Below are 27,991 nucleotides of genomic sequence, written 5' to 3'. Positions count from 1 at the left end.
CTCCGTCATCGGGCCGCGTCCGTCATCACCGTGCGCTGGCCCGCCCCCAGCCCCGCCCCGCCGCCCGCCGAGCCACCATGGGCCTGCGCCTGCCGGCCGCTCTCTTCCCGCGGCGCGGGCCGGAGGCCGGCGCGGCCGGGGCCCAGCTGGCGGTGATCCGGATCCCGCGGGCCCTCCAGCTGCGGCGGGAGCGGGCCCCCGGGAGCCCGGGCTCCAGGTTCCCGCAGCCCGGGCTCTCGCGGCCGGGCCGGCTGCTCATCAACGCGCGGCGGCCGCAGTTGAACCAGCCGGCGAACCTCACCTTGGGCCGCTGGGACAGCGCGACTCTGGCCTCGGCTGGCTGGAAGCACCGAAAGGCGCTCGGCGACTACTTCGTCATCGAGCGGTCGCAGGACGAGCCCCCCGCCCTGGGCCAGGCGCCCGAGTCCGGGGAGGGCTTCGGGGCCCTGGGGCTGGAACCGGCCTTGCTGGAGGCCCTGAGGCTGGCCGCGCCCTCCGCCCTCCGCCCCACCGCCGTCCAGCTCCGCGCCATCCCCGCGCTGCTCCGCGGCCGCCACACGCTGCTCGCCGCCGAAACGGGCAGCGGCAAGACCCTGGGCTACCTGCTGCCGCTCATGCAGCGCCTCCTGCACCGGCCTCCGCCGAGCCGGGCGGCCGCCCGCCGCGGGCCCGCCGAGCCCCGGGGCCTGGTGCTGGTGCCTTCGCGAGAACTGGCCGACCAAGTGTGGGCCGTGCTCGACGCCCTCCGCCCCACCCTGGACCTGTCCGTGCGGAAGATCGGCGGCGGCCACCGGAGGAGCGGCATCGGGCCCCGGCCGGCCGGGGCCTCCCGCCTGGACGTGCTGGTGGCAACCCCCGGAGCCCTGGGGATGGCGCTGAAGCGGCGCCAGGTCACCCTCCGGGGCCTCTGCTTCCTCGTCCTAGACGAAGCCGACACCCTCCTGGACCAGAGCTTCCTGGAGCTGGTCGACTACATCCTGCGGAAAAGCCCCGTGGCCCCAGATCCCACCGGCGTCGCCCCCAAAGCCCAGCTGGTGCTGGTGGCCGCCACGCTGCCCCAGGGTATCGGCCGGCTGCTGGAAGGCTTCGCGGAGCCGGGCCGGCTCGCCGCCGTCACCAGCCCCCGGCTGCACCGCGTCACGCCCAACGTGTCGCAGAGGTTCCTGCGGCTCAAGGGAGCGGCCAAGGCCGCCGAGCTCCTGCAGATCCTCAAGCAGCGCTCGAAGGGCGGGCCTGACCCGACGGGGGCCGTGGTGGTGTTCTGCAATACTTCCGGCACTGTGAATTGGCTGGGCCACGTCCTGGACGAGCATAACGTCAGATATTTGAAGCTGCAGGGGGAGATGCCGGCCGCCCTGCGGGCCGGCGTCTTCAAGTCCTTCCAGGAAGGCTTTCGGGACATCCTGCTCTGCACCGACATCGCTTCCAGGGGTCTGGACAGCATCCGGGTTGAACTGGTCGTCAATTACGATTTCCCCCTCACCCTGCAGGACTACATCCACCGGGCGGGGCGAGTCGGGCGGGTGGGCAGCGTGGCGCCAGGCTCCGTGATTAGCTTCGTGACCCATCGCTGGGATGTGGACCTGGTCCAGAAAATCGAGTTGTCCGCCCGCCGGAGAAAATGCCTCCCGGGGTTGGACACCGAGGTGAAGAAGCTTATGAGTTAGGATTTGGACTCGACAGATACTGCCTGTCGAAATGGGTCGCTCTGTGCTGTTCTCTGTTTCTCCCCAATAAACGAGGCCGTGGAAAATCAGCATGCCGGGCTCCATCAGCTCCATCGGGCCAGTCAGTCCAACCGTCGGCAGTGGCGACCATCCCAGAGTTCTAAGATGCCCCTGCTCTGCCGTTGGAATCTCCCTGGGTTGCGTGGCGGGGGTGGGGAGAGGGGTCGAGGGACCCGGAGTCTCTCCCACGTCCCTGGGTGTGTTCTCCTTCTCGAAATGCCAGCCTCCAGCCCTGCCACTTGCTCCCCGTCTTCCTTCTCTGGTTCTTACATTGCACTCTCGTTCCCAAATTCTCAGTACCTGGATTCGGACCTCTCAAGGCCACCAGGCTACCCGCATCCTCTTCCAGAATGGTGGAGTATTTCCGATCCCCGTGTTGCCGTGATACAGCTAGGCCAGGGCCAACATCAGCAGCACCAACCACACTTTCACAATCTAGAAAGAATTCACACGGGTGGGAAGTTAGAGGTATCCCTGCTTCAAAGGTGGTTAGCCGGGACTGAGTCGCATGATTATCTGGTGGAGGGAGCGGTGCGGGGGGGAGATGTGGGTATGTGACCGAGGCCCAACCAACTTTGTTTACCTGGAGCAATTAATCAGTGTTATTTATTGAGTGTTTACTGTGGGCAGAACACTGTACTGAGCACTGGGGAGAGTACAGTACAATAGAGTTGATAGGCTTGAGTCCCACAGGGAGCTTTCAGTCTGGTCGGGGGGTGGAGGGCAACATTAAAATAAATTACAGATAGGGGATGGGACAGAGTAGAGGAATGTGTACCTTAAGTGCTGTGGGACTCGGGTGGGGTGAGTATCAAAGTGCTTTCGGGGTACAGACTCAAAGGGCACAGGCAATGCAGAAGGGAGGGCGAATAGAACTGGACTGTGTTGGACAATTATTTCAGCCCTCCCTCTCGGGCCCTCCAGTTCCCCAACTTAATGAACAATCAGTGGTCTGAGCATTCCTCATGGAGTATCAGGTCAAAAACCAAGAGGGTGTATCTATGATTGTGCTCTTCTCAGTTTATCGAGAATAATGGATCTTTATGATGCCTTGTCTTCAAGACCATATTCATGTACTATCAATCAATCAATCGTACTTATGGAGCGCTAAGCGTTTGCAGAGTGCCATTCTAAGCGCTTGGGAGAGTACAGTATAACAGTTGGTACACATTCCCTGCCCACAAGGAGCTTACAGTCTAGAGAGGGAGACAGACATTAAAATAAATGGCAGATATGTATGTGAGTGCTGTGGAGTTGAGGGAGAGGTAAATGAAGGGTATATATGTAAGTGCAAGGGTGCAGAAGGGAGAGGGAGTAGGGGAAATGAGGGCTTAGTCAGGGAAGGCCTCTTGGAGGAGATGCGATCTTAATAAGACTTAGAAGGTGGGAGGAGTGATCGTCAGATGAGGAGGGGGAAGGAGTTTCCAGGCCAGAGGCAGGTCACGGGCATGGGGTCTGCAGTGAGATAGACAAGATTGAGGTACAGTGAGTAGATTGGCATTAGAGGAGCAAAGTGTGTGGGCTGGATTGTAGTTGGAAATCTAGGAGGTAAGGTAGGAAGGGGGCAAGGTGCTTTCGAGTGCTTTCGAGTCAATGGTAAGGAGCGTCTGTGATGCAGAGGTGGTTGGGCAACCCCTAGAGGTTCTTGAGAAGTGGGGAAACGTGGACCGAACAGTTTTGCAGAAAAATGTTCCGGGCGGCAGAGTGAAGTATGGACTGAAGCGGGGAGAGACACAGGAGGCAGGGAGGTCAGCGAGGAGGCTAATGCATAATCAAGGTGGGAGAGGATCAGTGTGGTAGCAGTTTGGATGGAGAGGAAACGGCAGATTTTAGAGATGTTGCAAAGATTGAACGGGCAGGATTTGGTGACAGATTGAGTACGTGGGCTGAATGAGAGAGTTGAGTCGAGGATACCGCCAAGCTTCCGGGCTTGGGAGACAAGGAGGATAGTGTTGCTGTCTACAGTGATGGGAAAGTCAGGGGAGGACAAGAGTTTGGGTGGGAAGACGAGGCGTTCTGTTTGGGGCATGTTAAGTTTGAGATGGCGGCCAAACATCCGTTTGTTTGGCGGAACATTTGTTTACTGAATGAAGATTTAATGTTGGTAAATGCATATTTATTGCATATTGCATATTTCCCTGCTTGTCGAATCAGGGAGGTTGAGAAAGTTGGGTGCCAAGCTAGCATCTTAATACCTGGAATATTTCCATTGTGCCCATGCTGCAGAAGCAAGGGTAGAAACAGAGGAGGGGTGATGGTTTCCTGGGGCATTCGTTCAGTGGCAGTGAGAATAGTCTGACAATTAGACTAGGGGTGACTAACTTATAATAAGGAATGTAGACTGTTTTCATTCAACAAAATGGAAGAAGGCTTTTTTTTTTTTAACAACCTTAGCTTACCAACACATTTCAACAATTTTAGGAAGTTTGACTATACCATACTTAAAAAAAGACCTCTTTACACACACTGAAAGAGTTCTGCCGAGTTGTAAAGGGCATATTAAGGATGGCTCTTTGCGACAGCCAGGATTTTTATTATTTTTTAATGTTAGCCGCACAAATATATGGTGATTAAATCAGAGTTGATATATAATTTTGAATTAAAATACATCAGATTTCATTTCTCTCTATTCATTTTAGTCCAGGGCAGAGTAGTTACACTGGCTTTTTTTCTCTTATGAGACCAGAAAATTTCGGAGAAACCCAGGCAAGCAGAGGCAGATCAGGAAAAAACAAGGGCTAGGGAGATCCAGCTCCACACTAAGAAGCAGTGTGGCTTAGTGGAAAGAGTATTCATTCATTCATTCAATAGTATTTATTGAGCGCTTACTATGTGCAGAGCACTGTACTAAGCGCTTGGGATGAACAAGTCGGCAACAGATAGAGACAGTCCCTGCCGTTTGACGGGCTTACAGTCTAATCGGGGGAGACGGACAGACGAGAACAATGGCACTAAACAGCGTCAAGGGGAAGAACATCTCGTAAAAACCGATGGCAACTAAATAGAATCAAGGCGATGTACAATTCATTAACAAAATAAATAGGGTAACGAAAATATATACAGTTGAGCGGACGGGTACAGTGCTGTGGGGATGGGAAGGGAGAGGTGGAGGAGCAGAGGGAAAAGGGGAAAATGAGGCTTTAGCTGCGGAGAGGTGAAGGGGGGATGGCAGAGGGAGTAGAGGGGGAGGAGGAGCTCAGTCTGGGAAGGCCTCTTGGAGGAGGTGATTTTTAAGTAAGGTTTTGAAGAGGGAAAGAGAATCAGTTTGGCGGAGGTGAGGAGGGAGGGCGTTCCAGGACCGCGGGAGGACGTGACCCAGGGGTCGACGGCGGGATAGGCGAGACCGAGGGACGGCGAGGAGGTGGGCGGCAGAGGAGCGGAGCGTGCGGGGTGGGCGGTAGAAAGAGAGAAGGGAGGAGAGGTAGGAAGGGGCAAGGTGATGGAGAGCCTTGAAGCCTAGAGTGAGGAGTTTTTTGTTTGGAGCGGAGGTCGATAGGCAACCACTGGAGTTGTTTAAGAAGGGGAGTGACATGCCCAGATCGTTTCTGTAGGAAGATGAGCCGGGCAGCGGAGTGAAGAATAGACCGGAGCGGGGCGAGAGAGGAGGAAGGGAGGTCAGAGAGAAGGCTGACACAGTAGTCTAGCCGGGATATGACGAGAGCCCGTAATAGTAAGGTAGCCGTTTGGGTGGAGAGGAAAGGGCGGATCTTGGCGATATTGTAGAGGTGAAACCGGCAGGTCTTGGTAACGGATAGGATGTGTGGGGTGAACGAGAGGGACGAGTCAAGGATGACACCGAGACTGCGGCCTGCGGGACGGGAAGGATGGTCGTTGCCATCCACGGTGATGGAGAAGTCTGGGAGCGGACCGGGCTTGGGAGGGAAGATGAGGAGCTCAGTCTTGCTCATGTTGAGTTTTAGGTGGCGGGCAGACATCCAGGTGGAGACGTCCCGGAGGCAGGAGGAGATGCGAGCCTGAAGGGAGGGGGAGAGGACAGGGGCGGAGATGTAGATCTGCGTGTCATCTGCGTAGAGATGGTAGTCAAAGCCGTGAGAGCGAATGAGTTCACCGAGGGAGTGAGTGTAAATGGAGAACAGAAGAGGGCCAAGAACTGACCCTTGAGGAACTCCAACAGTTAAAGGATGGGAGGGGGAGGAGGCTCCAGCGTAGGAGACCGAGAATGATCGGCCAGAGAGGTAAGAGGAGAACCAGGAGAGGACAGAGTCCGTGAAGCCAAGGTGAGATAAGGTACGGAGGAGGAGGGGATGGTCGACAGTGTCAAAGGCAGCAGAGAGGTCAAGGAGGATCAGAATGGAGTAGGAGTCATTGGATTTGGCAAGAAGGAGGTCATGGGTGACCTTAGAGAGAGCAGTCTCGGTAGAGTGGAGGGGACGGAAGCCAGATTGGAGGGGGTCTAGGAGAGAATGGGAGTTAAGGAATTCTAGGCATCGATTGTAGACAACTCGTTCTAAGATTTTGGAAAGGAAGGGTAGTAGGGAGATAGGACGATAACTGGAGGGGGAAGTGGGGTCAAGAGTGGGTTTTTTTAGGATGGGGGAGACGTGGGCGTGTTTGAAGGCAGAGGGGAAGGAGCCCTTGGAGATTGAGTGGTTAAAAATAGAAGTTAAGGAAGGGAGGAGGGCAGGGGCGATGGTTTTAAGAAGGTGAGAGGGAATGGGGTCCGAGGCGCAGGTGGAGGGGGTGGCACTTGCGAGGAGGGAGGAGATCTCCTCTGAGGATACTGCAGGGAAGGATGGGAAAGAGTACGGGCTTGGGAGTCAGAGGATGTGGGTTCTAATCCCGCCTCCGCCACTTGTCTGCTGGGTGACCTTGGGCAAGTCACTTAACTTCCCTGTGCCTCAGTTACCTCATCCGTAAAATGGGGATTAAAAGTGTGAGCCCCACGTGGGACAACCTGATTACCCTGTATCTACCCCAGTGCTTAGAACAGTGCTTGGCACATAGTAAGTGCTTAACAAATGCCATAAGTATTATTATTATTATTATTATTGTCCAAGTAGAGCTGTCCTGAAAGCAGAAGGAAATGCGAGACCTGCAGAGGAGGAGAAAGAATGGACTGGTGACATAGATTTGGGAATCGTCCACGTAGAGACGGTAGTTGGAGCCATAGGAGCGAATGAATTCTCCGAGGGAGTGGCTGTAGATGGAGAATAGAAGGGGACCCAAATCTGAGCCTTGAGGGACTCCCACATTTAGGAAGTGGGAGGCAGAGGAGAAGCCCACAAAAGAGACTGAGAATGAGTGGTCTGTTTACACCCTCAAGAGTTGAGCGGTGATGTGCTCACAAAGGTAAAAGTGTATCATTTGAAGCAAGAGGGGTTGATGGGGTAATTCCCACTCGAGGCATCATTGTCCACCAACCCCCAAGGCCACCACCTTGGGTAGTTATCCCAAGAACAAAGCCTCCTGGTTACGGATACAACGACTTATGGAGATGCTAAACACCTTCATCTCCACTCGGCCCATGGGGCATCATGTGCCAACTGGGCAATAATAATGGTGGTATTCGTTAAGCGCTTACTATGTCCCCAATGATCTGGCCACCTATTTCCTCACGAAAATCAACACGATCAGGTCTGAGCTCCCCAAAGTCACCCCTCCGCCTCTCCCCTCCCCCCCACCAACCCCCTCCCCTACTTTCCCATCCTTCCCTGCAGTATCCTCAGAGGAGATCTCCTCCCTCCTCGCAAGTGCCACCCCCTCCACCTGCGCCTCGGCCCCCATTCCCTCTCACCTTCTTAAAACCATCGCCCCTGCCCTCCTACCTTCCTTAACTTCTATTTTTAACCACTCAATCTCCAAGGGCTCCTTCCCCTCTGCCTTCAAACATGCCCACGTCTCCCCCATCCTAAAAAAACCCGCTCTTGACCCCACTTCCCCCTCCAGTTATCGTCCTATCTCCCTACTACCCTTCCTTTCCAAAATCCTAGAACGAGTCGTCTACAATCGATGCCTAGAATTCCTTAACTCCCATTCTCTCCTAGACCCCCTCCAATCTGGCTTCTGTCCCCTCCACTCTACCGAGACTGCTCTCTCTAAGGTCACCCGTGACCTCCTTCTTGCCAAATCCAATGGCTCCTACTCCATTCTGATCCTCCTTGACCTCTCTGCTGCCTTTGACACTGTCGACCATCCCCTCCTCCTCCATACCTTATCTCACCTTGGCTTCACGGACTCCGTCCTCTCCTGGTTCTCCTCTTACCTCTCTGGCCGGTCATTCTCGGTCTCCTTCGCTGGCGCCTCGTCCCCCTCCCATCCTTTAACTGTTGGAGTTCCTCAAGGGTCAGTTCTTGGCCCTCTTCTGTTCTCCATTTACACTCACTCCCTCGGTGAACTCATTCGCTCTCACGGCTTTGACTACCATCTCTACGCAGATGACACGCAGATCTACATCTCCGCCCCTGTCCTCTCCCCCTCCCTTCAGGCTCGCATCTCCTCCTGCCTCTGGGACGTCTCCACCTGGATGTCGGCCCGCCACCTAAAACTCAACATGAGCAAGACTGAGCTCCTCATCTTCCCTCCCAAACCCGGTCCTCTCCCAGACTTCTCTATCACCGTGGATGGCACGACCATCCTTCCCGTCTCTCAGGCCCGCAATCTCGGTGTCATCCTTGACTCGTCTCTCTCGTTCACCCCACACATCCTATCCGTTACCGAGACCTGCCGATTTCACCTTTACAGTATCGCCGAGATCCGCCCTTTCCTCTCCACCCAAACGGCTACCTTACTGCTACGGGCTCTCGTTATATCCCGGCTAGACTACTGTGTCAGCCTTCTCTCTGATCGCCCTTCCTCCTCTCTCACCCCGCTCCAGTCTATTCTTCACTCCACTGCCCGGCTCATCTTCCTGCAGAAACGATCTGGGCATGTCACTCCCCTTCTTAAACAACTCCAGTGGTTGCCTATCAACCTCTGCTCCAAACAAAAACTCCTCACTCTAGGCTTCAAGGCTCTACATCACCTTGCCCCTTCCTACCTCTCCTCCCTTCTCTCTTTCTACCGCCCACCCTGCACGCTCCGATCCTCTGCCGCCCACCTCCTCACCGTCCCTCGGTCTCGCCTATCCCGCCGTCGACCCCTGGGTCACGTCCTCCCGCTGTCCTGGAACGCCCTCCCTCCTCACCTCCGCCAAACTGATTCTCTTTCCCTCTTCAAAACCCTACTTAAAAATCACCTCCTCCAAGAGGCGTTCCCAGACTGAGCTCCTCTTCCCCCTCTACTCCCTCTGCCATCCCCCCTTTACCTCTCCGCAGCTAAAGCCTCATTTTCCCCTTTTCCCTCTGCTCCTCCACCTCTCCCTTCCCATCCCCACAGCACTGTACTCGTCCGCTCAACTGTATATATTTTCGTTACCCTATTTATTTTGTTAATGAATTGTACATCGCCTTGATTCTATTTAGTTGCCATTGTTTTTACGAGATGTTCTTCCCCTTGACGCTGTTTATTGCCATTGTTCTTGTCTGTCCGTCTCCCCCGATTAGACTGTAAGCCCGTCAAACGGCAGGGACTGTCTCTATCTGTTGCCGACTTGTTCATCCCAAGCGCTTAGTACAGTGCTCTGCACATAGTAAGCGCTCAATAAATACTATTGAATGAATGAATGAAAGTGCCAAGCACTGTTCTAAGAGCTGGGGTAGATACAAGGTAAGCAGGTTGTCCCACGTGGGGCTCATAGTCTTCATCCCCATTTTACAGATGAGGTAACTGAAGCACAGAGAAGTCAGGTGACTTGCCCAAAGTCACACAGCTGACAAGTGGCGGAGCTGGGATTAGAACCCATGACCGTCTGACTCCCAGGCCCGTGCTCTGTCCCCTGTACCATGCTGCTTTCCATGCTGCTTCTTAGGCTTGTTCTTCTGGGATGGAGTGGGAGGTCATCATAGGTGAATTGTACATCGCCTTGATTCGATTTAGTTGCCATTGTTTTTACGAGGTGTTCTTCCCCTTGACTCTATTTATTGCCATTGTTCTTGTCTGTCCGTCTCCCCCGATTAGACTGTAAGCCCGTCAAATGGCAGGGACCGTCTCTATCTGTTGCCGACTTGTTCATCCCAAGCGCTTAGTACAGTGCTCTGCACATAGTAAGCGCTCAATAAATACTATTGAATGAATGAATGAAAGGTGAGACTTGCAACATTGCGGAGACCCAGCATAGCAAGGGCACATGATGATGCCCCACCAACCAGCTGGTGCCGCACCGTGTCTGTGTCTAGGTAATAGCGGAGTTAAATCCAATGGCGATGTCCGTGGAGAAAGGAAAGTGGCTTATGGACCAGTATGCAGAAGTGATAACTTCTCCTAGAAGATGTGATGAGCCCCTGTGAAAGCAACTTCACCTGGGGCAGGTGGGCATCCTGGCTGAAGGTTCTGGTCAGCTTTTGCAGGAGGATGGGCAGGCTGGCATAGAACCCTCTCCCCCACCCCCCAAATCGGAATAAAAGCCTTCACAGTCAAGGTCTACCACCTCTGGGGATTCTGAATAATAAAGAGAAATGGCATGGCTCATAAGAAGCGGCGTGGCTTAATGGAAAGGGCCCGGGCCTGGGTGGGAGTCCGGGGATCTGGGTTGTAATCCCGGCTCTGCCAATTACTTGTTGGGTGACCTGGGCAGGTCACTTAACTTCTCTGTGCCTCAATTTCCTCAATTGTAAAATGGGGATTAAATACCTGTTCTTCCTCCTACTTAGACTGTGAGCCCCAAGAGGGACAGGGACAGCGTCGAACCTGATTCACTTGTATCTACCCCAGTGCTTAGTACAGTGCTTGAAACATAGTAAGCACTTAATAATAGTATAATAGTAATATTCGTGAAGCACTTGCTATGTGTCAATCACTGTTCATTCAATCGTATTTATTGAACGGTTACCGTGTGTTCTAGGTGCTGGGGTAGATACAAGTTAATCACCATCCAGGAGTCCGACCTTCCATGATCCCGGCAGGTCCAAAGACCTGGCCAGCAGCACCATAAAGCCAAAAAAGGTGTTTTGGGCGACATGTGCATACAGGCGTTTCTGGGCAACGTGAAGTACAGGCCTCTCGCAATCAGTGTTGTCTTGGAAGCAGCGTGACTTAGTGGAAAGAGCCCGGGCTTGGGAGTCACAGGTTGTGGGTTCTAATCCCGGCTCCACCACCTGTCTGCTGTGTGACCTTGGGCAAGTCACTGAACTTCTCTGTGCCTCAGTTCCCTCATCTGTAAAATGGGGCTTAAGACTGTGAGCTCCGCGTAGGACAACCTTTCAATAGTATTTTCAATAGTATTTATTGAGCGCTTACTATGTGCAGAGCACTGTACTAAGCACTTGGAATGAACAAGTCGGCAACAGATAGAGACAGTCCCTGCCGTTTGACGGGCTTACGGTCTAATCGGGGGAGATGGACAGACGAGAACAATGGCAATAAATAGAGACAAGGGGAAGAACATCTCGTAAAAACAATGGCAACTAAATAGAATCAAGGCATTGTACAATTCATTAACAAAATAAATAGGGCAATGGAAATATATACAGTTGAGCGGACGAGTACAGTGCTGTGGGGATGGGAAGGGAGAGGGGGAGGAGCAGAGGGAAAGGGGGAAAAGAGGGTTTAGCTGCGGAGAGGTGAAGGGGGGGGTGGTAGAGGGAGTAGAGGGAGAAGAGGAGCTCAGTCTGGGAAGGCCTCTTGGAGGAGGTGAGTTTTAAGTAGGGTTTTGAAGAGGGGAAGAGAATCAGTTTGGCGGAGGTGAGGAGGGAGGGCGTTCCAGGACCGCGGGAGGACGTGGCCCAGGGGTCGACGGCGGGATAGGCGAGACCGAGGGACAGTGAGGAGGTGGGCGGCAGAGGAGCGGAGCGTGCGGGGTGGGCGGTAGAAAGAGAGAAGGGAGGAGAGGTAGGAAGGGGCAAGGTGATGTAGAGCCTTGAAGCCTAGAGTGAGGAGTTTTTGTTTGGAGCGGAGGTTGATAGGCAACCACTGGAGTTGTTTAAGAAGGGGAGTGACATGCCCTGCAGGAGGGCAGCGGAGTGAAGAATAGACTGGAGCGGGGCGAGAGAGGAGGAAGGGAGGTCAGAGAGAAGGCCGACACAGTAGTCTAGCCGGGATATAACGAGAGCCTGTAGCAGTAAGGTAGCCGTTTGGGTGGAGAGGAAAGGGCGGATCTTGGCGATATTGTAAAGGTGAAACCGGCAGGTCTCGGTAACGGATAGGATGTGTGGGGTGAACGAGAGAGACGAGTCAAGGATGACACCGAGATCGCGGGCCCGAGAGACGGGAAGGATGGTCGTGCCATCCACGGTGATAGAGAAGTCTGGGAGAGGACCGGGTTTGGGAGGGAAGATGAGGAGCTCAGTCTTGCTCATGTTGAGTTTTAGGTGGCGGGCCGACATCCAGGTGGAGACGTCCTGAAGGCAGGAGGAGATGCGAGCCTGAAGGGAGGGGGAGAGGACGGGGCGGAGATGTAGATCTGCATGTCATCTGCGTAGAGATGGTAGTCAAAGCCATGAGAGCGAATGAGTTCACCGAGGGAGTGAGTGTAAATGGAGAACAGAAGAGGGCCAAAACTGACCCTTGAGGAACTCCAACAGTTAAAGGATGGGAGGGGGAGGAGGCGCCAGCGAAGGAGACCGAGAATGACCGGCCAGAGAGGTAAGAGGAGAACCAGGAGAGGATGGAGTCCGTGAAGCCAAGATTACCTGATTACCTTGTATCTATCCCAGCGCTTAGAGCAGTGCTTGGCACACAGTGAGCACTTAACAAATACCATCATTATTATTAGGCAACCGGCAGCCTGAAGATCAGTTAATCCGTGCTACATATTGAACCCTTACGGTGTACAGAGCACTGTACCAAGCATATGGGAGAGTACAGTACAACAGGGTTGACAGACATGTTCCCTTAGGTAAGGCCTCTTGGAGGGGAAGTGAGCAGCTGCAGTATAGATCGGAGGTGGGGGAGGCCGGAGGCAGGGAAACCAACAAGGAGGCTGGCACAGGAGTCTAGTGGCGATTTAACGGGGGTGGTTGTTTGGGTGGAGAGGAAGGGGTGGATCCAGGAGGTTATATGGCGGATGAACCAGCGGGATTTGGCAGTAGATTAAATGTGAAAATGGAAAGACCAAGAGAAGTCCAGGGTATTTCGGGCATCTCCTCCCCAAGAGGTCTTCTCCGACCAAATCCTCGTTTCCACTATCCGCCCTGTCCCTCTTTGTCAACCGTGGAGTTGGCTGTGTACCCCTTAAGCAGTGTGGCCTAGTGGAAAGAGCACGGGCCTAGAAGCCAAAAGACCTGCTGTGTTCTAATCCCGCTAATTCCTCTAGGCTATAAATTCATTGTGGGCAGGGAACGTGTCTACCAACTCTATCACGTTCTCCCAAGTGCCTTATATAGTGCTTTGCACACAGTGATAGCTCAATAACTACGACTGATTGATTGATTGAACCCCGGCTCTGCCACTGGTCTCCCGTGTGACCGTGGGCCAGTCACCAACTTCTCTGTGCCTCAGTGCCCTCATCTGCAAAATGGGGATTCAATGCCTGCCCCCCTCTTAGTCTGTGAGCCCCCAGGTGGGACCTGATGATATTGTATCTACCCCAGCGCTTATTACAGTGCTTCGTATATAGTAAAAGCTTTACAAATATCACACTTCAATACTCACTCCACCCCACAGCACTTATGTATATATCTTTATACTTTCCCATAGCCTCTATCTGTAATTCATTTGAATGTCTGTCTCCTCCCTCTAGTCTGTAAGCTCCTTAAAAATAATGATGGTATCTGTTAAGCGCTTACTATGTGCCAAGCACTGTTCTAAGCGCTGAACAGGGCAGGGGTCATGTCTAACAACTCTCTTGAGTTGTATTTTCCCAAGCCCTTAGTACAGTGCTCTGCACCCAGGAAATGCTCAATAAATACCGTTGATTGATTGATTTCCCCCCCTTAGCTAGTCAAGGCACTTGTTAACAGTTCAAGCCCTCGTTCCTCGCCACAGCTTCTCAAAACTGGGATTCCACCCCACCGCAACTCATTCATTCAATAGTATTTATTGAGTGCTATGTGCAGAGCACCATACTAAGCGCTTGGAATGTACAATTCGGCAACAGATAGAGACAATCCCTGCCCACTGATTGGCTTACAGTCTAATTGGGGGAGACAGATGGACAAAAAACAAGACAACTTAATCACGATAAATAGAATCAAGGGGATGCACACCTCATTAACAAAATAAATAGGGTAATAAAAATATATACAAATGAGCACAATGCTGAGGGGAGGGGAAGGGAGAGGGGGAGGAGCAGAGGGAAAGGGGGGAAAAGGGGCTTAGCTGAGGGGAGGTGAAGGGGGAGCAGAGAGGGAGCAGAGGGAGCAGAGGGAAAAGGGGAAGCTCAGTCTGGGAAGGCCTCTTGGAGGAGGTGAGCTCATGGTAGGGCTTTGAAGAGGGAAAGAGAGTTAGTTTGGCGGAGGTGAGGAGAGAGGGCATTCCAAGACAGCGGTAGGACGTGGGCCAGAGGTCGACGGCAGGATAGGCGAGAACGGGGAACGGTGAGGAGATGAGCGGCAGAGGAGCGGAGCGTGCGGGGTGGGCAGTAGAAAGAGACAAGGGAGGAGAGGTAGGAGGGGGCAAGGTGATGGAGAGCCTTGAAGCCCAGAGTGAGAAGTTTTTGTTTCGTGTGGAGGTTGATAGGCAACCACTGGAGGATTTTAAGGAGGGGAGTGACATGCCCAGAGCGTTTCTGCAGAAAGATGATCTGGGCAATGGAATGAAGGATAGACTGGAGCGGGGAGAGACAGGAGGAAGGGAGATCAGAGAGAAGGCTGACACAATAATCCAGTCGGGATATTAGGAGAGTTTGTACCAGTAAGATAGCCGTTTGGATGGAGAGGAAAGGGCGGATCTCGGAGATATTGTAAAGGTGAGACCGGCAGCCATTGGTGACGGATTGGATGTGTGGGGTGAATGAGAGAGCTGAGTCGAGGATGACACCAAGATTGCGGGCTTGAGAGACAGGAAGGATGGTCATACCATCCACAATGACAGGGAAGTCAGGAAGAGGACAGGGCTTGGGAGGGAAGATAAGGAGCTCAGTTTTGGACACGTTGAGTTTTAGGTGGCGGGCAGACATCCAGGTGGAGACGTCCTGGAGGCAGGAGGAGATACGAGCCAGAAAGGACGGGGAGAGAACAGGGGAGGAGATGTAGATTTGTGTGTCATCTGCATAGAGATGAGAGTTGAAGCCGTGGGATGGAGAACAGAAGAGGGCCAAGAACTGACCCTGGTGAGTAGTGCTTAGAACAGTGCTCTGCACATAGTAAGCACTTAACAAATACCATAATTATTATTATTATTACTAAAATGGCCTTGAGCAGGTCTGGTATCCCAGACATTTCTGAATCAGGGGTTTAGGGTCCCAATCAATTAAACACAGACTCCACGGTGCTGCTCTACAGGATTTTTATTTTGCGAAGGTTCTTGCAAGCAAATCAGCCCCCACAGTGAATTTCTTCTCTACACATCACTTGTTGGGCTTTCAAGCTGAGAGGATAAAATGCGGCTGCTACAAACTGGTTCATGATATCATCATTAATGTCCACAAATTCAAAATTCACCAGACACGAACTACCAACACAAGCCTATATTTCAAAATAGGGTAGAATCACTTGCTCGAGCCCCCTCTGTCATCAGGGCCCAGGCCCTCCCACAGGCTGAAAAATGAACAAATATCGAATCCCATCTTACAGAATCAAACTGCAGTTCCACAAACTCTAAGGCATCTGCGTCTTTCACAGCTCTCCGTGCTACACAACCCAGGATAAAGGGAACCCAACTGAAGTTTTCTTCAGAGGGTCGACGGCCCTCTTCAGGACAAGATTGGTGCAAGACCAAGTTCAGGAAAAGTTCTGGGTGAAAGAACATGGGTAAACCAGAGTGAACGGGGGCAGCACACTCTTAGGGAGCGAGCTCCCCATCTGTATACCCCAACAATCCCACCCCTGGATGTCCCCAACACCCACCACCTCTGGCCGGCCCTGGCAGGGACCCTTCCAGCGGGCGGTGTGGGGATTCTCGATTAGGTGGCTGGGGCTCAGGCATCTGTGGGAGTGGGATGTCCACCGGGTCTCCATATCCAGGGCTCAGTTCGGGGTCTGGACTCTGGCAGAATTCCCAGGATCGGGCAGGTTGTGATCGGGGTGCAATTTGAGAGGAGGCAGGGCCTATTTCAACAGAAGGGCAGGGTGGAGGCAGGGCTTATTTTGACTGGAGGTCAAAATACTTGAGACACGGTCTTAAATGCCCTCTTTCCTTTGCCTTTCCTTCTCCCCCCCCCCCCCCCCCCCCATCCCCAACTTCCCATCTCCCTTTTGTCTTCTCTTTTTTCCCCTACTCCCCTTATTGGTAAGCTTAATTCTTATGTGACCCCACACAACAGCCCCGGTTTTAGGATTGCAAAAATTAAGCAAAAGAGTGGGGTAATTAGCGTGGCCTAATGGAACAAACCCGGGCCCGAGAATCGGGGGTCCTGGGTTCCAATCCTGGCAAGACCACTCGCCTGCTGTGTAGCCTTGGGTACGTCACTTAACTTCTCTGAACCTCAGTTTCCTCATCTGTAAAATGGGGATTCAATACCTGTTCTCCCTCCCTTTTATCCCGGGAGCCCCACGTGGGGCAGGGACGGTGTCCAATCTGGTTATCTTGAATCTACCCAGCACTTAGTACGATATTTGACAAATAGTAAGAACTTAACAAACAGCACAATTACTATCATTATCACCATCTCCTTCACAGAATAAAGACAGATCGGCCACAGATATACAAATACATAGCCAATATACGAATGCAGACACACTCACGCTCGGATGGTCACTAGGATCACTGCCCCATGGACAGGCTTCTGGAGTCAATTGGGAGAGCCAGGAAAGAGTCCTACCCTGAGGGTGGGGGCATCTGAGTTGGACACATCTAGAATTGGGTAGTGGCTTCCTCTGGGATCCTAAGCAAGTCTTCCCACCTTTTTGTGCTTCCGTTTCCCCATCTGTAGGATGGAAAGAGCACTGGGACTGGAGGGGGTGAGACAGGATGACAGTCTGAAGGGACCCTTCCCAGGAACCAGAGCCCCTGAGGTCTACAGAGCCTCTGCCTGAACCGACACACTTTTCCACCAGGTCAGGGCACGGCGTTGTTCAATGGCACAGGCCTCGGGTTTCGCCAAAGAGAAGAAAAACAGTAGGCTTCCCCTACAACAGGGTCGCACCATCATGCATGCAAGTGTGGGGAGGCCAGCTGATTGCATACAGACTCCCAGGAGGGAAGGCAGGTGCTAAGTGAGATGTACGGCTTCTCTGTGGCCTAAATCCCCAAGAAATGAGGCATATGCATGTGCCGTCTCTGCCCAGAGGGTGCCTGTGGGCGTTCTCGTTCCCAGTGGTGTGCAGAAACCAAGACAGAGGAGCAACCACTGACGTACAACCTGAGGTTCTCCTCCTGCCCCTGCCCAGCCTCATGGATGAGGACTGGATGAATACTGACCAGTCCCAAACATCCTCTCCTACCAAATATGCTCTCCAAATATGCTCCCACTTACCCCTAATCCTGAGCCAAATAATCCACAATCAACTAAAAAACACAGCCTCCCCCAACCCCCGCCAAAAAAAAATAAAGCCCCTCCCCTCATCTTCTTTACTCCAGGCCCTCCAGTAGGAGTCATTGCCCTAAGCCAACAACTCTTGAAGACCAGAGTCCATCTCACCCAGTCTGGTCACCTTAACCTTGACCGTCCCTCTTTCCCCACCCTTGGGGGAGCGTCCAGCGCAGGGAGCGGTTTAAAGCTAGGGCCAGAGGCTTGGGGCAGCAGCCGAGAGGGAAGATTTGCAGAGGGAAGGCAGCATAAACAATGTTAGATTGTCCTGAGACAAATGACGCAGCTGTTTACTTAGTTATTCATCTAGTCGTCCCCCTCATCCCCCCGTGTCCCCCCCGCCCCCCCCCCCCCGTGCTGCCTGTCGTTATCTATACATACGTTCTCCTCATTACGGTATGTTTGGCTTCTCATGCCCACCTGTCTCCCCTGTTCAATCGTATGGTTCTCGGGAGCAGGGAACAGGTCTTCTACTTCTCTGTTTGTTCTCTCGGCATCTAGCACGGGGCTCGTGCGTGGGAGTTGCCATTAAATACCACTGAACACGAAAAGATGGTGATGACTCGGACATCTACCGGTTGCCTGTAAGGAAAGCTTGCCCTTTTTGTAGTGGTAAAAGGAAGGGGGAGGTAGAGAGGCCCAAGAAGGGACTGCCCATCTCCACCTCCAGCCCAGCTGCTATTGACCCCACCAAGAGACGGCCGACATCTAGAAGGCCGGCCCCGCAGGAGGTCTGCGCCCAGGCCTGCTGGATGGAGGTGGTTTGACATTGGGGAAACGTTAGCAGAGAGAGTTGACCCAAGGGAGCAACTGATCTCAAACCCCAAAATCTAAGCCCCACTGCAGACCTAGGCTGACCCCTTTACCTATCTCAAGGCCAGTGCATTGGATTTGACCTCGGACATGCCAACTGCCTAGCTTGAGAGGTCTTGAGATGGGTTACTGTGACACGGTTCATTTCTCACCCCCTGGTGGTACGGCTATAAAAAGCTTCACTGGTCATCGTGGAGGTGAGTTCGGGATGCACAAGGGGCTTGGAGGAGCCCCTCCTCACCCCCCTGTCCTCGGCCCCATCGTGGGGCTCGGCAGAAACCCTGTGACCAGCACTCAGCACTGAGCTGGGTGTTTGAGAAAGGAGTATTTCACAAGAGCACTGGAGCCACAGACACAAAGATGGTGAGAAAGCTGAAGCGGGGGGAGAACTGCGGGGCAGGGGGAGAAGAGGAGAGAAGCTGGCAGGGAGAGGGGAAGATTCCCAACTCTTTATACGTTTCGTGTCTCCCTCAGCCTACACAGTGTGCCCGGGGCACCGGCCACATCCCTCAAGCCAGGAGAGCTCAGTGACATCGCCACTGAACATCGCCACACACTAGACCATACCAACATCGCTGTGGAGGAGGACTTTCTGGTACCTGGTAGGAAACAGCTTGGTTCAAGTCCAAACTGGACCGGGAATCCAAGCCATTTCTTAGCAATGACTGCAGGGGCCCGGACTCGGGCGTACCTGCTCCCCTCAACTGCCCTCAGCCATCTGGAAGGCTTATCCTCCACCCTCTATTCCTCCTCCCGTCCTTCAGCTCATCCCTCCATCCCTCCTCCTGCCTTTCTTTCCCGTTACATATTAGTGGTGGAGCGGGTCACGGAAATGTTATCCATACGGATACGGACCCGCTTGTCCTCACGCGCAGGCTTCAGGAGGCAGCGGCCAGGGCAGACTTGGCGGCAGGACCTGCGGAAGTTTTCGGAGAGGAAGGCGTAGAGGATGGGGTTGATGCAAGAGTTGCTGTAGGCTAGGCAGTGCGAGATGATACGGAAGGTGAAGGAGGTACTGGTGAGGGGGAAGTTACCAAACTCGGCCCACATGATGATGATGTGATGGGGCATCCAGGACACCAGGAACACAGCCACCACCAGCAATATGGTCTGTGCCGTCTGGGGAGACACACAGGAGAGGAAATCACGGACTGGGGGATGGTGGTAGAGGAGAGACAGTGGGCCGGAGGCTCAGGGTCACGGGACCCAACGAGAATGGAGGCGGTGGGGAGAGAGGGAAGCAGAAGGCAGTTGGGAAGCGGCATGGTCTAGTGGAAAGAGCACGGGCCTGAGAGTCAGAGGACCTGGGTTCTAATCCTGGCTCTACCACTTACCTGCTAAGTGACCTTAGTTAGGCCAGTCACTTCACTTCTCTATGCCTCAGTTCCCTCATCTGCCAAATGGGGATTCAATACCTGTCCTCCCTCCTACTTAAACAGTGAGTCCCATATGGGGCTTGATTATCTTGTATCTACCCCAGCACTTAGGTACCGTGCTTGGCATACAGTAAGCACTTAACAAATATCAATATTAATTATTATTATTTTACCTTAGCAGAAAGCCTCTGATATACCACAGTGTGACATGCAGACAAGAGCATAGACACAGATAGGCACTGATGCACAGAGACAGGCACAGGCATGGGGCCGAGGCACGCGTGCACAGAGACACAGGAACAGAGGCTTAGAGACAAATACGGGTACAGGCACACAGAAGCAGGCACAGAGACACGGCCGTGGTGAAGACCCACAAACAACAAACCCACATCCCAGGCTCCAAAACCGAAATATTTAGTGACAGAGGTACTCACGTGGACAGAAAGACACAAGTGCACACAGACAGAGGCAGGCCTGACCACCCCCCCCCAAAAAAAAACCCCAACAACACACACCCGCACATACACACAGAGCCACAGTACAGAGGGGCACACAGAGATGCAGAAACAACACAGAGGCAAAGGCAGAAAGAGATGCATCCAGGCAGGTTAGACGCACAAACGGGCACTCACAGAGACACACCCAAGCGATTACACTCCCACATACGGGCAGAGACAGAGACACGCTCACAGGCAACAACTCAGAGAGGCGCACACACACAGGCAAGGGCACAGAGACAGAGACACATACAGGCAAAGACTGAGGTGTAGACACAAAGACCCACACATGCAGCCCTAGGCACAGAAATCAGAGAGAGATATAGACCCAGACCAAAAGGTGCAGACAGTCACAGACACAAGCACAGAGATACAACTCCACCCATTAGTCACAGAAACAAAAAATGAGACATGCACCTACATCCACATACAGAGGCCTAGATAGAGAAACAGACTGGTGAAGGCAGAGAGACACACAGGAGCACAGACAGTCATGAAAGCAGGGACAAGCACAGAGACAATGGCACAGAAGCGGAGGCAGTGACACGGACAGAGGCAAGAACACACTCTGGTACGCTTACAAAGGTACACACAAACCCAAGTCCACAAACAAGCACAGGCAGTCACGGCACAGAGACAGAGACACATACAGACGGTGACAAAAACACAGCAAAGAGGCACAGACACATGGAAGCACACACATAGATGCAGAGTCACAGATGTAAGGAAAAAGACATGGGGACACAAACGGACATGGGCAAAAGCACAGACACACACACACACACACACACAGAGCAGTAAAAGTTGAGGTACAGGGAAAGAGAAAAACCCAGAGGCCCAGACACAAAAACACAGGCACCCGGAGAGATACAGGTTCGGGGACACAGGGACATCAAGTCAGCCACAAGGACTCACTAACCACTGACAACCCGGGGACACAGACAGACACAGACACACACACGGACACTGAACACAGAAACAGAGACCCAAAATGCAGACTGAGGAACAGGGGAGAAATAGAAAGGAGGGGGAAAGATCAGTCTTGGTGGGGGGAGGTCAGGGAACATATAACTGGAGTAGACAGGTAGACAGATAGTAGGAGGAATGAGACCGCTGGACTTTTAGGGGATAAAGGGGGAGGCACGGGTGGGCCGGGATTACGGTGGGAGGTGGGAGAGACTGTCCTGGAGCACGGGGGGAGTCGAGGGAGGGAGTTGGAGAGAAAGAAAGGCGGGGTGGGAGAAGCGTCCCCAGAGACTCGGGCAACTGTCTCCTCACCCTCGTCTCACCTTTTTCTTGGATCTCTCGGATTTCTTGGAAACATTCTTGACTTTCTTATGGAGATGGAACAGCACCTGGAGGGGAGAGAAAGCCACAAATAATATCACTCCTGTCCACCCGGGGTCCGAGGCTCACCCAGATCGAATCTTGACTCCTGTGATGGGGAGGCACACGAGGACGGAACACAGTGCCCATTGATCAACCCTCCTCACTCATCTCCACACCCATCTTTCCCATCTCTGCCTCACTGTTCATGTCCTGCTCTCTTCACCTAATCACACCCCTCAAGGGTTTTGAGGATTCATTAAAAACCTACTATTTCCAAGAAAATTCCTCCGATTAATAACCCTCCGCTCTCCGAGTCATGCCGCCACCACCGTCGCCATCATCATCATCAGTGATATTTACTGAGGGCAGAGCACTGGTGCTAAGCGCTTGGGAGTGTACAATACAACAGAGTCGGCAGACAAGTTCCCTGCCACAAGGAGCTTGCAAGTCCAGAGGACTTACTAATCCTTTACCCATACAACTCTCTCAATCGGGTCTGTACCTGTCACTTTATTTCTGCACCGTTCATTCTTGTGATTGCTTCGCTAGTCGTACGTTCCCCTTTTTAAGGGGGCTTGTCTCCCCGTGTAAGAAGGGCAGGGACTTTGTCTAGTACATATCTGTCTGTACATAACAGGACTTGGACGAATACCGAAGATGACGAGGTTACTCTCTAAAGCCAAAAAACTCAAACACAAAGGCTTGGCCACCTCAACCCTCAAAACTTCAGGATCAGTCTCTCCTCAGCCCGGAGAGGTGTAGATCGTGGTCTCTAGACCGTGAGTTCCTGGTAGGCCGGGAACATGTCTGTTAAATCGCTATGTGGTTCTCTCCCAACCGCTTAGTACAGTGCTCCGCACACAGCAAGCTCTCCATAGATACGACTGATCGACTGAGGTGGCACAAAGTCAAAAAAACAGTGGGTAGAACATGGGTGAAGGGAAAGGGGTTGCTTGAACTGACACTGGTTACTGTTTCCTTTTTAAAAATGAAACCTAGCATTTTTGGAAGTTTGATTTACTGGAGTTCTTTCCCTTCTCTCTGTCCTTTATTTTCCCTTCCTCTCCTGCCCCCCTGGTTAGCAGTACATTCTGGAGCACAGGCGGGAGAATCGTTTGGGGAAGTCGGGGCTGGGGGTTGGGGGGCGGCGGGGGATGGGGGGAGACGCCGTACATGAGAAGATTCATGAAACCGTCCGAGCGTACCCAGAAATGCTCCTCATCCCCCTCAAGATAACGGCAGGCGATTTCCCCCAAATCCAGAGCATCTCCCAACTCACTTGTCTGCCCCTCTGACCCAGTCTGATCTTCTCAAGTAGTAACAGGTTCCCTACGCGGAGACAACACTCCAGAGCAAGAAAGAACAAGATGAACGGAGAGAGGCAGAAAGAGAAAGGGAGGCAGAGAGGAGAGAGAGGGAGCGACAGAGAGAGAAAACCCCAAAGACCAGCTCCGTCCAGCGCTCTGTACGCCCGTCCGCATTAACCTTTCCAAACGGGATTACAGCCACGCTGTGACCCACCGATCGGTCTCGGCTACTCACCAGGGGCAGATTTCTCCGGCTCCAGTTCATCCCCCAAATCCACTCTGGGGAAGCTGTTCGGGGCCAAGCCCATGAGGCCCCGCTCCCCACTGGCCTTTAGAGGCAAAGTGGTGGGGTTTCTGGCTTAGACCGGGCCAGGGAATCTTTGGGAACAAAACCTCCTCCTGTCCCCCTCCTTCCTCCTTCTGAGGCGGTGGGGGGCGGGGAGGGTCAAGGCCCGGGGGGGGTCCTTTCGGACCCCTCTTCAGTCCCGAGCAGGACTAGGATCCCAGAGTGTACTCACTGCTCTCATCGCCAAGGCTCAACGTCAGCTCGCCGTGGACTTCGTTATTTGCCGAGCACGGCCCAGAAGTCAGGCCACCGAGGAGGAGTACAAAATTCACGGGCAACGAGGCCGTGCGTCCCTGGGGAAGAAGCCAGGACCGGGATCTCGCCGGGCCGGCTATCGCGGAAAAACACCCGGGACGGGAAAGCCCGGCTGACCGCCGCCCTCCCCACCCCTCTCCCCCACCTCCCACGATCTCGGTGACTCGAATCGCCTGGACACCAAGACGGCTTTTTCTCCGCAGACGGAACCCTCCGGGTCGGAAAGACACGAACCGCGAGCGGGGCCGTGCGGAAACCTCTAGACCTGGACGCCTGGGGGACCCCTGGCCCTTCACCTTGGCATAGCAGTAGGTGATAAGCATGAGGGGCAGCAGGTAGCCCAGCAGCAGGATAACGATCTTGTAGGCGTGCTTGGCCGACGTGTGCCCAGCTCCCCAGTGCTCCCAGCAGAAAGACCTGTTGGGCGCCTGGTGTTGCCCGCTAACCAGGACCTGATGCTGAGCGGTGGGCACGGCCACGGCCACGGCCAGCAGCCAAGCGGTGGCCACGCCCAGGGCGGCATTGCGACGGCTGCGGATGCAGAGCGAGCGACGAGCGTGGACTATGGCCACGTAACGGTCCACGGACATGGCCACCAGCGTGAAGACGCTGACCAGCATGCTGACCATGACGCAGTAGTGGACCCACTTGCACAGGAAGGCACCGAACACCCACTCTGGCAGCGAGTACACCGTGGCCTGGAAGGGGACGCAAAAGAGCAGGAAGGAGCAGTCCGCCACGCTCAGATTGAGGATGAAAATGTTGGTGGGGCTCCGCGGACCCGGCACCTTGGCCCGCCACAGCACCAGCAGGACCAGCATGTTGCCCGACAGGCCCAGCAGGAAAAAGAGCCCGAAGAGGATGGGCACCAGCACCACCTCGGGGCCCTCCCACTGCCCCATTGGGACCCAGCAGTCCTCCCCGGCCTCGCCTTGCTCCCAGCTGGCGTTGCCCCAGGCCCAGCACCACGTGCCGTTGGTTTCGGGCTCCATGGAGGCTCGGGGGGCCGGCGGCGGGGGGCGGATTTCCTGGATGGCGGGAGCGGGGGGCAGATGAGAGGGACGGGGGACGGCAGGGGCGTCGGGGGGCCCGGACTCCTGGGGCCCGGAGGCTCCCGGCTCCCGGCTCGGCGATGCGGAGGCGCGGGGAGGCTCGGGGCCACCTAGGCGGAGGGGCCGGGCGCCGGGACTCTCGAGGTCCCTGCGCTCCGGGAGATGCTGGGGGTTGGTTCGAGCTGCTGGGGGCGCCGAGCCCCCTGGAGCTTCGGGAGTCCCCGGAATGCCGGGCTCCCGGCCGGAGACTGGGGACTGGCGGGTCGGGCTCGGGGACGGACGGACGGGGGGCGGACGGGGGTCCCCGGCCCCAAGACGTGGGCTCGCCTCGGCGTCTGGCTGCTCTCGGGGGGCGCCGCGGAGAGGGAGAAAGGCGGAGCGGAGCGCGGGAATCCTCACGACCCCAACCGGCGGCCGCCGCGCCGCTTTTAAAAGGCTCCGCCGCTCGCCCCGCCCCGGCCCGCCCCGCCCCGCTCCGCCCTCCCCTCGCCCTCCCGCCCCCACGCCGGGGGACCCGAGACCACCGACGCCGAGCGGCGCCCAGCGGCGCCCCTTCGGGTCCCTGCCCGGCCTCCTCTTTCCTCCCGTCCCCGCAGGGCCGGTCTCCAGCCCCCGCTCCCTGCCCCTGTCCCCCTCTCCCGTCTCCGCTCCGTTCGGCCCCGACCTCGATTTTTCAAAAGATAATACAAAAATTGATGGCATCTCTCAAGCCCCGACCGTGGGTCGGACGCGGTTCTAAGCGCCGGGCGAGGTAGGAGGTGATGAGGTGGGACCCAGTCCCCGGCCCGCACGGGGCTCACCGTCTCCGTGGGAGGGAGACCGGGTGTTCGATCCCCGTTCTAGCAGGTGAGGCCACCGAGGCATGGAGCACCCCACGCTTCGGCGCCTTGCCCCGGTTGACGCGGCGAGCGGTTGGCCGAGGCGGGATCGGAACCCGGCTCCTCTGACTCCCAGGTCTACTAGGATGCCATTCTCCCATTCTGCTCCGCCCGAGCTGACGCAGCGAGCGGTTGGCCGAGGCGGGATTAGAACCCGGCTCCTCCGACTCCCACCTCTACTAGGATGCCATTCTCCCATTCTGCCCCTTTTCCACATGATGAGCGATAACGGCGTCGGTTAAGGCGCGCCCAGACCCTCGGGTAGACGGGAGGCGGTCCGATCGGACACGGCCCCCGTCCTACGCGGGGCTCTAAGTCTAAGTGGGACGGGGAAGGGGTACGGGGCCCAGATGAGGAAAACGGGGCACGGAGACGTTAAGCCGCTGGCCCGAGGTCATACGGCAGTCCAGCGGCAGAGGCCGGGATGGGGACCCGGTCTCCCGATTCACGGTCCCGGGCCCTTTCCGTTAGGCTACGCTGCCTCTGGCTCTCCGGCCCCCCGGGATGGGACTCGGGTGGCCACGCTCCCAGCCCTCTGAGGGTCCTGGGCTGGGGGGTGTGGGGAAGAGGGGACAGGCGTCACCCCCAGCTCTTTCTACGACCGACCCGAGGGCCCCCGGGGTTGTACTGTCTCGACCGGGTGTGGATCGAATTTCCGGAATCGGGGGAGACCGCCTGGAAAAGGGCAGCGGCGGTGAGTTAAGGAGGGGAGGAAGTAGCCGGTTGGATGGAGTTTGGGAGCCGGCGTCAGGGGTAGGAGTCACGGGAGAACTGCCCGGGCGGGAAAGGAAGGAGCAGATAAATAAATGCGACCTGGTGATTCCACCCATCCCTTAACATCCTGGGTCCTGCCTTCGGCAGAGAGCAGTGTTGATCTTCCAGTGCAGCCAGACGGATGATCCAAGCTACCCCTCAAACACTGAACCTACGTTATTTCTGTGCATCATTCCTTACAGTACGTCACTCTCCAAAACACCATTTTCCACCCTTCCCGGCATCCACTTATGATCCTCGTGATAATGGAGGTTCCGAAAGCCCTGATGCAGGGAGGCCACTTGAGTGCGCAAACTGTATCCTTAGAAGCCTGGTGTGATCCCTCTGATTAATTGGATTGGCTCTGGTGAAAAGGGTTCAGATGGAATGAATCAGGAAAGGAGGGGATCTGATGTGAAACTGTCACCTTTTGACCCAGGAAATTCCCGTATTTTGGGGGACTAGTCCTTGGGTCCAAGCTAGCAGCCACGGAAAGGCCTACGGCTTCAGTTTGTCCAACTCCCAAGAGATGGGACCCTGTGCTTTAACTTTTGAGACAGTCCACGAAGAAGCTGCCGCTGGCTACCAGTGATCTAGAAGCATTTAGGACAGTGCTCTGCACACAGTAAGCATCAAAGAAGCATCGCCGATTGATGTACAGTATCAGAAAATGATAATGAAGAATGAGGTGGATTCGCCCCAGCTGTTTAAACCGACAGTTATCCCGGAGAAGACTGAATTATGCACCAGAGCGGGTCAGCGAAGCCTTGCCTACACCCCAAGGCTCACATTAGCTGGTTGCTCTCACTGGATTCTGCTCTTCTGCTGTTGCACACTGTCCAAGGATGCACTGATGAACAAAAAGGTAGGAAGGACAACCAAATTCTGAGCGTCATCAGAAAGGAGATAGAAAACAAAACCAAAAGAATAGTTTTTGTCACTATATTAAACCACAGTACATATGAAATACTGCATGCAGTTCTGGTCACCACCTCTTAGGAAGGACACAGTAGAACTGGAGAAAGTGCAGAAAACAGTAACAAAGATGATGGGGAAAAGTACTGTACTCTCCCAAGCGCTCAGTACAGTGTTCTGCGCATGGTTTAGTGCTCGGTATATACTATTGAATGAATGGAGAAGCTTCCATATGATGATAGATTGAAAACATGAGGACACAATCAATTAGCCTGGAAAGATGAATGCTGAGGAAGGATGTATTGGTAAGCTTGAGGGGGACTTGCAGAAATTCAAGGATGAGTACTCTAAAATGAGCTACCAAAAGGCAAGCTAGACAAAAAGATGTAAATCTGGGGACGTTAGAGGGTACATATGTAACTATTAGGATGGATGTCAAGGAGAACAACAATCTCACTTTCCTTCCAAACCTCTTGTTATTGTAGGTGATAGAGCACTGGACTGGGTGGACCACTGGTCTATTATTATTCTTATTCTTATTACGGTTATGATGGTATTTGTTCAGCACTTACTATGTGTCAAGCACTGTTCTGAGTGCTGGGGTGGATACAAGTTAGTCAGGTTGGACACCGCCCCTGTCCCACATGGGGCTCACAGTCTAGACTTAGGAATGGCAGTGTGTATGCTCTAGACTGACAGTGTAGCGATAATGTGGCATGAAGAGTCACATGAAAGGGAAGAAACTCTACGGAGTCGTATTGCCGCCCAACCAACAACGGGGTTCATTCATTCATGCAATCGAATTTATTGAGCGCTTATTAGGTACTGAGCACTGAACACTGTACTGAGCGCTTGGACAGTACAATTCAGCCATAAAGAGAGACAATCCCTGCCCACAACGGGCTTACAGTCTAGAAGGGGGGAGACAGACATCAAAACAAGTAAACAGGCATCAATAGCATCAGTATAAATAAATATAATTCCCGGAACCATCAAAGCCATTAAATCTGTATCTTGTGCATTTCCATCGGCATCACCCATGGGTCATCCTCAATGTTAGTTGGCAAGACAGGAGCTCCCACATCGAGGTGCAGGAATCCAATCCAGATAATTAGGGGAGA

General features: G+C 54.2%; 2 protein-coding genes across 2 annotated transcripts in view; one reads left to right on the top strand and one right to left on the bottom strand.

Moving 5' to 3' along the window:
- The first annotated feature begins 65 nt into the window (after positions 1–65).
- DDX28 (DEAD-box helicase 28) lies at positions 66–1,757 on the top strand. Its single transcript, XM_007665957.3, has one exon. The coding sequence runs from the start codon at positions 78–80 to the stop codon at positions 1,665–1,667; it is 1,590 nt and encodes a 529-aa protein (XP_007664147.2). The 5' UTR covers positions 66–77; the 3' UTR covers positions 1,668–1,757.
- A 15,952-nt stretch (positions 1,758–17,709) lies between these two features.
- LOC107547373 (galanin receptor type 1-like) overlaps positions 17,710–27,991 on the bottom strand; it is a 31,209-nt gene continuing 20,927 nt past the window's right edge. Inside the window, exons 2-4 of the mRNA XM_029051100.1 lie at positions 23,569–24,434; positions 21,325–21,390; positions 17,710–19,281 (exon numbers count right to left, since the gene is read on the bottom strand). Coding sequence (XP_028906933.1) covers positions 18,964–19,281; positions 21,325–21,390; positions 23,569–24,434 — 1,250 coding nt within the window. The 3' untranslated portion in view covers positions 17,710–18,963. The remainder of the gene's footprint in view (positions 19,282–21,324; positions 21,391–23,568; positions 24,435–27,991) is intronic.

The sequence above is a fragment of the Ornithorhynchus anatinus genome, chromosome X1 (genome assembly GCF_004115215.2).
Source record: "Ornithorhynchus anatinus isolate Pmale09 chromosome X1, mOrnAna1.pri.v4, whole genome shotgun sequence".
Lineage (NCBI taxonomy): Eukaryota > Metazoa > Chordata > Mammalia > Monotremata > Ornithorhynchidae > Ornithorhynchus > Ornithorhynchus anatinus.
The sequence above is the reverse complement of the archived record's forward strand: the minus strand, read 5'-3'. Positions and strand labels throughout refer to the sequence as shown.